This window comes from Agrilus planipennis, unplaced genomic scaffold (genome assembly GCF_000699045.2).
Source record: "Agrilus planipennis isolate EAB-ADULT unplaced genomic scaffold, Apla_2.0 scaffold67, whole genome shotgun sequence".
Classification (NCBI taxonomy): Eukaryota; Metazoa; Arthropoda; class Insecta; order Coleoptera; family Buprestidae; genus Agrilus; species Agrilus planipennis.
In genome coordinates this window covers 1,182,899-1,194,696 of record NW_020438908.1, presented here as the reverse complement: position 1 = coordinate 1,194,696, position 11,798 = coordinate 1,182,899, and the positions used below count along the sequence as shown (strand labels likewise).

The window sequence follows — 11,798 nt, the reverse complement described above, 5'->3', positions numbered from 1 at the left end:
AAAATGAAAAAGGAAAATTTACTTAAATATTAAAGCGATATTTACAATTTATTCCACTAGCTCGTTGCTTCTTAAGCGAAAATAATAAAAATCACAATTTGTAAAAATAAAATCTTAGCAGAAATAAATTTACTAGTTATTTTAATTGATATTACAAATTAAGTTGTAAAAATTAAGAAACTTGAAGTAGTTTTTAAAAAAACATGTCAAAATCGAGATTATTACAAGTTAATTCTACTATTTCTAATTCAGTCACTTGCAATCGAAAATTGCAATTTTTGCGTTGTCATAGAAATTTAGATTTCTCCGTGTATAAATCTATTCAGAAAACCTACAGAGCTGATTGTAGTGTCAATTTGTAGAAAAAGACATCAAGTTTTAACTCGCGTAGTTCGCTAGTACCGCATCGCACCGTATCAAGTGCTAGCGGCAGTTGCGTTAAAAATGGCTGCCTCCACTGGAGTCGAGCATGATATAAAAAAAGCTGTTTTTTGGTTTAATGAATCAGGGTCGGCGACAACAGTTCAATATGATTTTCATACTAATTTCGCTAAAGATCCCAAGAGGCCTAAAATTTATAAGTAGCATAAATGCTTTGTAGTAACAGGTAAAACTTAAAAAATCATCAAGTCGTCTAAGCACATCTGACGAAGTCGTTGAAGAAGTGAATCAAAGTTTTGCTAACAACCCTACGAAATCAACCCGGCGTGCTATTCGCAAGTTGCAAGTCCCAAAAACGACTGTTTGACGTGTGTCAAAAACACTTTGTTGCATTTGCCTACAAATAAACGACTCAATTTCAAATCTGTAAAGTTCATTTTGAATTATTCTATATTATACCATCAGTTCAAATTTTGGCACAGATTTAAGGACCCTTTGGAATTTTAAAATAAGATCTGTCAGGTACCAAAATGCAAACCAGGTACCCGTCCCATCTCTAATTTAAGTTGAACTTACAAAAAAAAATGTACAAGCTTACCTTGAATTCCGAACTGAAAACTTTATTTTGCTTGTCCTTTTTGTTCACTATATCCAGTTCGTTTTTCATCAATGAAAGAACGAGAGCCTTAGAGTGGACATTCCGAGTCACACCGTTTCCGTTTTCGGGCAAATGTCCATTGGGTTCTGTCGTCGTATCTTGTATGGACAACTCGTTACGCACAAAGAACGTATTAAACCAAAACTGAAATATCTTCTCCTTTCTGCCCAACTTGGGCTTATTATAAAATTCTAACTTCACGTCCCCAGTGATAGGCATACACTGGTCCAGCCGTATCACAAAACTCGACGAACCCTTACGCACTTCGTACACTCCACTTTTAAACAGCTTCACACACTTCTGCGAATGCTCACCAGCGTTTGCGATTGTCTGTTGCGAAATAGAGAAACAAAGATAGCCTTGGCCGCCCGGAAAACACGGAGTCGGTTCGAATATAATCTCGCGGATGTACAACGACACGGGCACATAGTCCAGTCCGTCCCTTAGAAAGGACGCGTAATAGTTAACGTAACGTAGTTGTGACGGTATGGTAACGCCCTTGCGATCTTGCGTTCGTGTTTGTCCGTAGAAGTTGAGAGCCTCTTCGGCGGTGACAAATTGGCCGGAATGCAATAGGTAACAGCATATCATAGTCCCGGTACGGCCCTTGCCCGCTTTGCAGTGAACCGCGGCGACATTCCGGGGATCCTTCGTAAGCCACGTGTGCACGTCGTCGCAAAACGGGCGGATCAGCTCGATTTTGGGCGGGTTATGGTCGTCGAACGGGAAAGTCCGCACACGGTTGTGAAATTTTGAACAGTCATAGGACCGCTCTGAACACAAATTGTAAATGAAGTAGTGGTCCCTGTGCTTCGACTCGAGGAACTTGACGACATCATCGATATGATTGCGATAAACGCCTTCGATATTTGACGCCGGATAACCCATTGCTATCACATTGTCCGTTATGTCTAGAATTCTGGTTAAGGAAAGTTTAGCAAACAAAATAGTCAAAAATAGTGGCAGATCTGCAAGAGTGAGGTTAGGTTGGACTAAGAATTTGTCATGCATATTCCTTAAAAGCTTAGAGCATAAAAACCTGGAGACAGCAACTTCTATAAGAAGTGTGTCATTACATCTCTTATCTTCTCTCTATATCACGACTAGATTAGATCTCCCTTCCCTAGAAGGCAAGGCCGCGGTAGAAAGAGGAGACACACTTCCTACTTCCTGTATAAATATCGGAAGACAGCACTATGGTCTCCAAACCGAGCGGATTAACCTAGAGGTTAAGACCATTGCTTAGCAGTCGGGAGGACGCCAGTTCGATTCCGGGTCCGTCTACCTTAGTCCATGTTTTTCTGTGGTTTCCTTGGATCACTTAGGATAATGTTGGAGCAGTAATATTCCACAGATAATCTTTCATTCTCTTGTGTCTTCATTTCGTCTGTCGCATCTGTCTCACCCGAACCACGACCCACCCATTCCCACGATTCCTGAAAGGAGGCTGAAAAGGGCCTTTCGCCCAACCTTCCGGCGTCGTCCCGAGGGATTGCCCGCCCACCAGCACTTCTGGCTGATGGAAATGAAATACCTAAATTTTTTTTTTTTTTAAGTTTACTCTGGTCTCCAGGTATTTATGCTTTAATGATATAAGTACCTTATTCTTTTAGAAACAATCGATTAACACGTTTTACATAAAACCCAACAAATACTTCAGTTAGGATCGTCACGTAAGCAATAACCAATAAAGATGCAATCTAGTGTCACCTTTAAATTAGTATATTGTCCCTACAATTATATAACTAGCCCACCTAGTAATTTGGAAACCGATTTTATAAAAACAGCTAAAGGAAGTACCGAACCAATAACCAAGTTGTCTCCTAAAAAATGCCACGAGTCGTAGGCCCAGCATTGCAGTCTGCAATCTAGCCAATAAAGAAGGTTTGCTTAGAATCAATGCTCGAAACCAACGCTGGAACAAATGCTATCACAAGAGTTCTTCAGTAAGCAGACTAGAATAAGGTTAGGTACAGAGAACTGTATGTTAGAGAATTACCTTTAAACAAAATTTTTCTTCCATTCATTCTTTCTGTTTTCTTTTTAGAGCAATATGTTTCAATTTGTAATAGGAATTAAATAAAAGTGTGTATAAAGTAATACCTAATTGTCGGAAGTCGATTTTAATATGAAAAGGATACAAGTCAAGTCTAAATTAAATCCATCCTTCTTATATCGATTTCTTCGTTTACTGACCAAACCTTTAATTGGATTAGTGATGTTCATGTTAGGAAACGAATTAGACATTCTCGATGTGCCTTTGGGTGTTGACGATTGTATAGTCGCAGGAACAAGAGTCGGAAAACCATTTACTTCATGGTTTATGATTTTGTTTTTATCTGAAATATAGAGATTATATATTAGTTAAGAATTTACAGCTAAAAATGTTTTTTATTTATAAACAAATGAATATCTACTGGTTTACAGAAATAATGAAAAATTTCAAATTATGTAGGTAATTAAAATAAAATGTGAAGTTGGGAGATTAAGCAAAATTTTGTAAAAAATAGCATCTTCATTGGTCAAGGGTAATGTTAATTCATAACCGCCTACCTAATGAATTAATGTTAAAGCTTACAATTCAGTTAATTTATGTAATTTCTTAATAGAACAATGGTGGCAAAATTGTATTTCAATTTTGTTTAATCAGTAAAATAAATAAACCTTCCAGTATTATTATTCCGTTATTTATTTTAAACAACTTTGACATTCGCTTCACTCTATTACGATATCTTCAGAAAAGAAAATTTACAAAATTCGTACGTACATGATAAATTATCATGTATTTAAACACCTTCTCGCACTATTACTACTTTTATTTAATGATTTGCTGCCTTCTGAATACTTCTATTATTAATTAGAATCACCACTATATGAACAGTTTGTCACTTCTTCGTTCATTCTTCTTCGCTTTGTATCGTCTCGAACTCGTTCTCGTTACTACTTACTCGATCTCGCGACAACTATTTATAGACACTGGTCGTGTTTTAGAATGATCCATTATATGCCGTCTAGAAACCTGAACATCTTCGCCATTATGTATGTTGGGTTGCCTACGTATGTGTAACAGTATAGTTACTTACTATTAGTCTCCGCTTTATGGTATCATGGGGGTCTTCAGCCAGTTTATTTAAAAATTATTAAATCATCATCGCCATAATAATAAGGTCGTCAATCCTAAATCCTGCGCTAATTATCGTATTTCCCTAAAACTAGGACATCCCACGTTTCTAACTATTTGTGAATCATAATGTAATCTAGGTCAACCTCAACGCCTTTGTACTCATGATTTGTTTCCAAAATGTCACTACCTAACCTTTCATGTCTTAGTTCCCCATCACCCTACCTCTCCTTTTCCTTATTGACTTCCATGACGTCCTTTGCTTTCCTATTTATTTTAACACCTCCTTATTTCTAACCTGTTCTATCCACAGTAATTTCATCATCCGCCTACAAAAGCACGTTTTAAACTATACCAACATTTTCCGTCGAGCCCACCGCTCACCTTTCACATTCGTACAGAACCGTGTTTCAAAGATTTACGTTTGATTCTAGTTAAGATTTTGATATGCAAGGGGAGTTAAGGTAACTGTTCTAAATTCGTCACATTTATCCGTGCCTATTTTTTTTTTTTTTTGATATGGCTACTAGCATTTCCGTTTATAGTTATCCCGGACTTTCTCCGTCTCGTATATGTTGTTAATTAGCTTAAACATACGATTTCTATAACTTCTTGGTCTGCATGATTTAAGATTTCCACCTGTACCCCATTTATACTTGATGCTTTATTATTCTTTAAATATTTTAAGGTTAACTCAAAAACTCTTCGTGCATCATAGGGCACCTGTCCTGTTTGATCTATCTCCACACTGTCTTCTTTTTTTAATACATCTACTAACTTTTGATCTGCGTATAGGCTCTCTAAATATTCTTTCCACATCTCTGCCTTTTCCTCGTTTCCTATTAAAATGACTTCTGTCTCTTTTTTGATATTAATGCAATTCAATGCTGTCCCTACGTTCTTATGATTATTTCTTCCGTCTCCTTTAGTAGGCCTGCCTTGCCTAACCTATCACGTAGTTCGTTAAATTTTAACTTTTCCATGTCAAAACATTTCTTACCCTCCCAATTCTTCATAATTTTAAATTGAAGATCGGCTTTCATAACTACTGGATAATGATCGCTATCTGTATCTGCCTTGGAATAACTCCTTCGCTTGATTTATAAATCCTTAACGAGAACGTAATCTAAGTGATATCTTCCTAGATTACTTGACATATTCTCACGTATAGCGCCTCTTAACGTAAAGATCAAGTATTCGCGATAGATAAGTTATGTTGATCACAGAATTATATCAGTCTATCTCTTCTATCATTTCTATTGTCTAATCCAAAGGAACCTGTTAACACGCGCTCTTTACCTTCACCTGCTACTGTGTTAAAATTTATTACAACTATTAGATTTTCTGTTCTCTTACTATACTCAACATGTCTTCAATATCTGCATAAACCGCTTCTACGTCTTCTCATTGTAAATTGACGTAAGCATATAGATTTTATTACCGTCTTTAAGTTTAAAGTTTAATTTAAACATAACTATTCTAGTTTTAGAGAAATGCGAAGATTAGCTCACGATAGGAAAGAGTGGAGGTACGTGTCCAACCAGTCTTAGGACTGACTTATGATGACGATGATGATGAACTATTCTATCACTTTACTGTAAATAATTTTCTATAATTTGCCTGGCTTTCCTACACATTACAATTCTTACCCCCGAATTTCCTTTAACTGATCCTGTATGTATTATTCGAGAATTTTCACTCCAAAAGTCTTCGGTGTCTGCCCATCGGATTTATTCACTAATGCATACCTTACTATATCGAATTCTAGCCTAAATCTTCTAACTTCCTAGCTTGGTTCATGGTTTTAATATACCACGTTCCGACTGTTGAATTATTCTATCTACTGTTACCCCTCAATTCTGTTTCTCGATGATATTCACGGAGGTTGTACCCGCCAGGAGATTCGAATGGGGAATTATTTTACTCCGGTATGCTTCACCCCAGCCGACGCCACCATTTGAGCTTTGGTGTGTTGCACTCGGAATACCACAATGTGGTGATATCCGTTGCCTTCCACTTCTCAGTATTGTGCAATAGAGTGCATACCGAGCCTCCTGGTTTCTGCCGCCCCGAGTCCTAAAGAGCTACTACCTTCTTTCAAGGAGTTAGTTTAGTTAGACATACTAGATTATATTATACATTATATTTCATTAGTAAGTTTAGTATTTTGTTTACTTGATTTTTGATTTATAACGATTCAATTATACCGAGTTTTTGAAGTGAAACTTCTTTACACAAGTTCGTTTCATGCAAGTTGCTATGTAACGAAATCATGCAACGGATGTTCCCCCTCTACTCGGCCACATAGTCGAGTTCGTAGTAGGATAACTTGAGCCGTGAGCGCGCTTCAATGCAACGTTCGTTACAGGCAACTCCGGCATGTATAGTGTAGCCCTAACAAAATGTATGTGTTTGTGTATGTGTGTCTACACTCTACAGTCGAAACGATGCCCCTGACGCCAATTCCTTAACCCCTATCCCGATATGTTTGTGTGTTTGAAGAAGTTTCACTTCAGTAGCGTGTTGTGTAATTACACGTTGCATTTTTTTTTACTTTCTTCTAAACAATAGAAAACATTAAAATTATTATTCATACTACATTGGGGATTTTTAATTTTTATATTGTTTATAATGGAAGATTTGTCAATATAAGAAGTTCTTAACTTATTGTTCATCATTCATTCTTTATGAATCTTCCCTACCCGACCAATGAAGTATATTGCCTTGCAAGTATTACAATTTATAAAGATCGTTTTCGTTCATTTTATGTTTTACTTACATATTTTAATAAATTATTTCCTGTTTTAAAAGTTAATTCAAAATTTGTTTTTAACTTGTATGAAATATTATCTACTATCAATTAGTTTTACTCCTTTGCTAGTTTTTAATTTATTATTGTAATCAATATCAATCAATTCTGTTTAATGGTCGGTTTTGGCTTTAAACGTACCTATACATATTTATATTGTTTCTGGTTCATCTTTAACATTTGTCAACTTTTTTTCTCGCCTAACATATCTTCTTAATCTTTCTCACTCCTCGAAACCAAAATTCTATGTATGAGCAATGAGCATCTCTGATTGTTCCATGTATATAGAATTAGTGAACCGGTAGGTATTAATACTTAATATACGCTGGTTAATATGAAATCAATTTTCCATAATGTTCATTGGTAATGCGTTAACAGAAGGCGAGATATATGGCTGTTCTGTACGCCTGTTACTGATGTTTTATACTCAAGTTTTCGCAGTGCAACGCACTCGTACTAGCGCAATTACTTATGATTTACTGCAAGCATACGTAAGTCATATGGTAAATATTTACTCAACACGGTTAATGAGCCCAAAACGTACGAGGTTATCATATTAACCAAACTGACGCCTTTAACTCACATATAACAGATCCGAAAAAGGAATCGAAAAAAAATCGCGATTTTGATTACTTACGTAACAACTTCTGTTTCATAATAAAATTACGAATTTATGTTAAACAGATCTTTTAATTAATTGTTAATGCGAATCTCATGTAATTTTCATACAATACAAGGTCAATTTTTAAGATCTCATAACTAACATTAAAACAATTAGTATAATGTCGCTTTTGATAACAGTTTTTTCTGTCGCTTATCAGTTTTAGATTTTCGTTATATTAAGCTGCATTGTATATTTATCTAATGTACTATTTTGGACGCAAATAAATTCATACACTCACACGAATGCGCATTTTTCAAAGGGCATTCAATAATGTCAAACAGATCCACGAACTGTAATCAGTAATCGGCATTTTTTAACAACTTGACGTTAATACATGTACGCGCATTCATTAATTTTAATGTGGACGCTGAATAATGTTACGTACTTACTTATACGGTTGAAAAGTACATAACGTACTTTTTCCGTTTTCATTAGAATTCATCGGATTTATAAAAGCCATACACACTGATGTGGATGACTTCATACATGTACGTGCATTTATCAACGCGCATTCAATAACGTTATATCGATGCTGAATAACGTCACGTTGTTGGTTTGTAAACGATAGAACAAAGAAAGAAGGCGTACATAGGATTTGTAAATTTAGAAAAAGCTTTTGATAATGTTAAAAGGGACAAGATGTTAAATATACTTAAAAATGTAGGGATGAGTTACAAAGATAGAAGAGTGATACTTGGTTTGTATAAAGAGCAACAGGCTGTTATAGACCTAGGGATTCAACGTAGAGAAGTAAATATTAGGAAAGAAGTCAGCCAGGAATGCACACTGTCACCGCTAATCTTTAATATATACATCGAAGACGAGATCAACTAAAGACAGTACAACTGTAGGGATAGATTTACAGGAGCAAAAGATTAGTATGCTTAGATTTGTAGATGATATTGTAGTATTAGCATCTAGCAAGGAGAACTTAGATAGCTTTAAATAAAATGGAAGCGGTATTGACAGATCAGTACTGTATGAAAATAAATAAAAGTAAAACTAAAATACTGGTATGCAAGGAAAGAAAAACTAGGGAAAGAGCGAATATAAAGATAGCAGATGAAAAATTAGAACAAGTGGCTGATTTTAGATATCTAGGAAGTCAGATAAGTCAGGACGGAAGGAGTAGCAGGGATATAAAGCAGAGGATAGCGCAGGGTCGTGTCGCCTTTAATAAAAAGAAGTCACTTCTATGCTCGTGAACGGTTAAATTAGAAATTCGAAAAGGGTTGTTAAAGGTGTATGTTTGGAGCGCGGCGTTGTACGGGTGCGAAACATGGACAGTGAGCGCGGTGGAAAATAAAAGGTTAGAAGCTTTCGAAATGTGGTGTTATAGGCGAATGATGAAGATAACGTGGATAGAAAAAGTTAGAAATGAAGAGGTATTAGAAAGAATAGGAGAACAGATGACTCTATGGAAGTCAATAAAAAATGGGCGAACTAGGTTGGTAGGACACCTCAGACATGAAGGTCTTGTCAGAGACATATTAGAGCCAGAAACAGGAGTCAGGAGGGGTAGAGGTAGACCTAGATTAGATTACTGTTCGCAAATAGTTAAGGATATGGGCTGTTCCAGTTTTAGGGAAATGCGAAGATTAGCTCAGGATAGGAAAAATACGAAGATACGTGTCCACCCACACTTAGGACTGACGACCTTATGATGATGATATTGGTTTGTAAGGTCAAAACGTCTAAAACGTCCCTTTTCAAGTTTTTACTAGAAATCATCTACCTATGTTGATTATACCGATCGGGTCCATAAAAGCCATACACATAGGCGTGAATTATTTAATAATGTTCGCGCATTCATCAATGCACATTTACTAACGTTAATGTAGATACGGTCAAAAAATACATCACCTTACTTTTTCTGTTTTCATTAGAAATCATTCACATACCTATGTGCATTAATTGTATCGATCGGATCTATAAGAGCCATGCACACGGGCGTAGATGACTTGATAGATACACGTGAATTCAACAATATATATTCAATAACATGTAACAATAATAATACCACGTTGTGGCTTGTAAGATCAAAAAGTGCGTCGATACTTTTTCAGTTTCTATTAGAAATCTTCCCGACGCAGAAAAGATGTTAAAGAAATTCCGACTTAACACTAAATTCCTGTAAATAGAGATTCACTAATGAACGATTGCAATCTAGATCGTTTTTCTACTTATAACCATAAATTAACTTGAATTTGATCCTAAGAACCTAGACTGGGATCGAGATGCTTTCCAGTACGTAATCACGACTCCTTTTTTTATTAAATCGTTCCTTCTTATGGTCAGTTCCATTTCATTGCCGTTTTGGACAGTAGCATAGATGAGGACGCTCGACCTATTGTCTAAAACCTATTGCATCCCGTTATCGATACCATCTGGTCATTTCTAAATAATGAAAACAAAAGTTCATCCGAAAATAATGCTTAGCCAGAAATTTCAACTGTTTCAAATTATTTTGGTCTGGCAATTTGACATCATCATAAATACCTACTTTACATAATTTTATTTTATTTTACGGATGTCTGCCTTTTCGTGTTTTAGCCGCTAATTACAAATAGTGATACAAATCATGATGCTAAAATATTACCTAGGATCAATTGAAATAGCAAAAATTAATGTTTTGGTTCCAGCAGTTGTGTCTGACATTCTCAATACGCTTAAGATATTTGCATAATATGCGAGGTCTGTGAATTTGTATTTCAATCTTTTAATTAGATACAAGTACATGTTTATTTATTACGACAAATTGATACCTTTGGCAGGTTCAGAGATGTTGAGCCATGACAAGACATACAGGCGGCCAGATGCTCATGTAATCCTACTAGGGTTCCGTTATTTATGAGGTGTGGAACATTAGAAATGTGACACATTATTACATACATATCTTATTAGACTCAGATAGATGCTGAATTAGAACACAAGTAAAAAAAAAAAGCAGATCGCGATTTGTTTCGAGAAAACAAGCTGTTTCCCAGTAAAACGATTATTTCGATATCCGACCATGTTCAGGAACGTACCCGGTTACGTCCGTATCTTTTTGTTTAACGTGGTGATTCCTACCTTGCGATTTACCCATCATGGCCCCTAGGGCGCAGGATTGAGATACGCTCAATAGGTGAGTAAGTCCCTCTAAAACCTCCTAGGGCGGGGATAACCCAGATAGGCTTAGCTAGCTTTGTACCCCAGCGGCTATACATCGCTCACTTGTCGAGATGCCTACTCTTTTTCCCCAGAAGGCCGGATATAACCACTGGTGCTACGAGTTCAACCCCAGACGGTTGGACAAGTAGGATATCTTACCTGAGCCTCCGAACCTCTCATATAGCATCAGCCTCCATCATTGCTAGAACGTTTGGGGGACGAATCCTCCTCCCAATCGGATTAGTTTTACTCCGCACTGGTAAGTCACTTTGAGTTAAGGGGATTGCCAAATTTTACTGACCCTTAACACTCATATCGGTTGGAGTACCCATGACCCTTTTTATAAATGTAGTGGATAACGCCACTTGCAGGAACCTCTACCACAGATCCTTTAGTAAGGTTCCAAATTATTCCCACATTTAGTGGACTCAGTTGCGGGTAGTCTTAGCTTTACCGGTGAAGGTCGTGTGATCTACCCGCAAGGGAGCGTCTAGGATGCTAAAATTCGATACTAAATACCTGACCCGACACAGTTGGAGTACCCCTGACCCTTTTTATGAGTGTAGTGGATAACGCCACTTGCACGAACCTCTACCACAGATCCTTTAGTAAGGTTCCAAATTATTCCCACATTTAGTGGACTCAGTTGCGGGTGGTCTTAGCTTTAGTGGTGAACGTCGTGTGATCTACCCGCAAGGGATCGTCTCGGATTCTAAGTTTCGATACTAAATACCTGACCCGACACAGTTGGAGTACCCCTGACCCTTTTTATGAGTGTAGTGGATAACGCCACTTGCACGAACCTCTACCACAGATCCTTTAGTAAGGTTCCAAATTATTCCCACATTTAGTGGACTCAGTTGCGGGTGGTCTTAGCTTTAGTGGTGAACGTCGTGTGATCTACCCGCAAGGGATCGTCTCGGATTCTAAGTTTCGATACTAAATACCTGACCCGACACAGTTGGAGTACCCCTGACCCTTTTTATGAGTGTAGTGGATAACGCCACTTGCA

The 11,798-nt window shown here is 36.9% G+C and overlaps 1 protein-coding gene across 4 annotated transcripts in view; it reads right to left on the bottom strand.

The window, feature by feature from the left end:
* Positions 1–11,798, bottom strand: part of LOC108733636 (phosphatidylinositol 3,4,5-trisphosphate 3-phosphatase and dual-specificity protein phosphatase PTEN) — a 121,582-nt gene that overhangs the window by 69,131 nt on the left and 40,653 nt on the right. For 2 of the 4 annotated variants that reach the window (XM_018464881.2, XM_018464882.2), the window contains exons 2-3: positions 3,181–3,378; positions 980–1,950 (exon numbers count right to left, since the gene is read on the bottom strand). In XM_018464881.2, coding sequence (XP_018320383.1) covers positions 980–1,950; positions 3,181–3,378 — 1,169 coding nt within the window. Of the gene's footprint in view, positions 1–979; positions 1,951–3,142; positions 3,379–10,398; positions 10,498–11,798 lie in introns of those variants that run through there. The other 2 variants (XM_018464883.1, XM_018464884.1) reach the window with 2 other exon arrangements.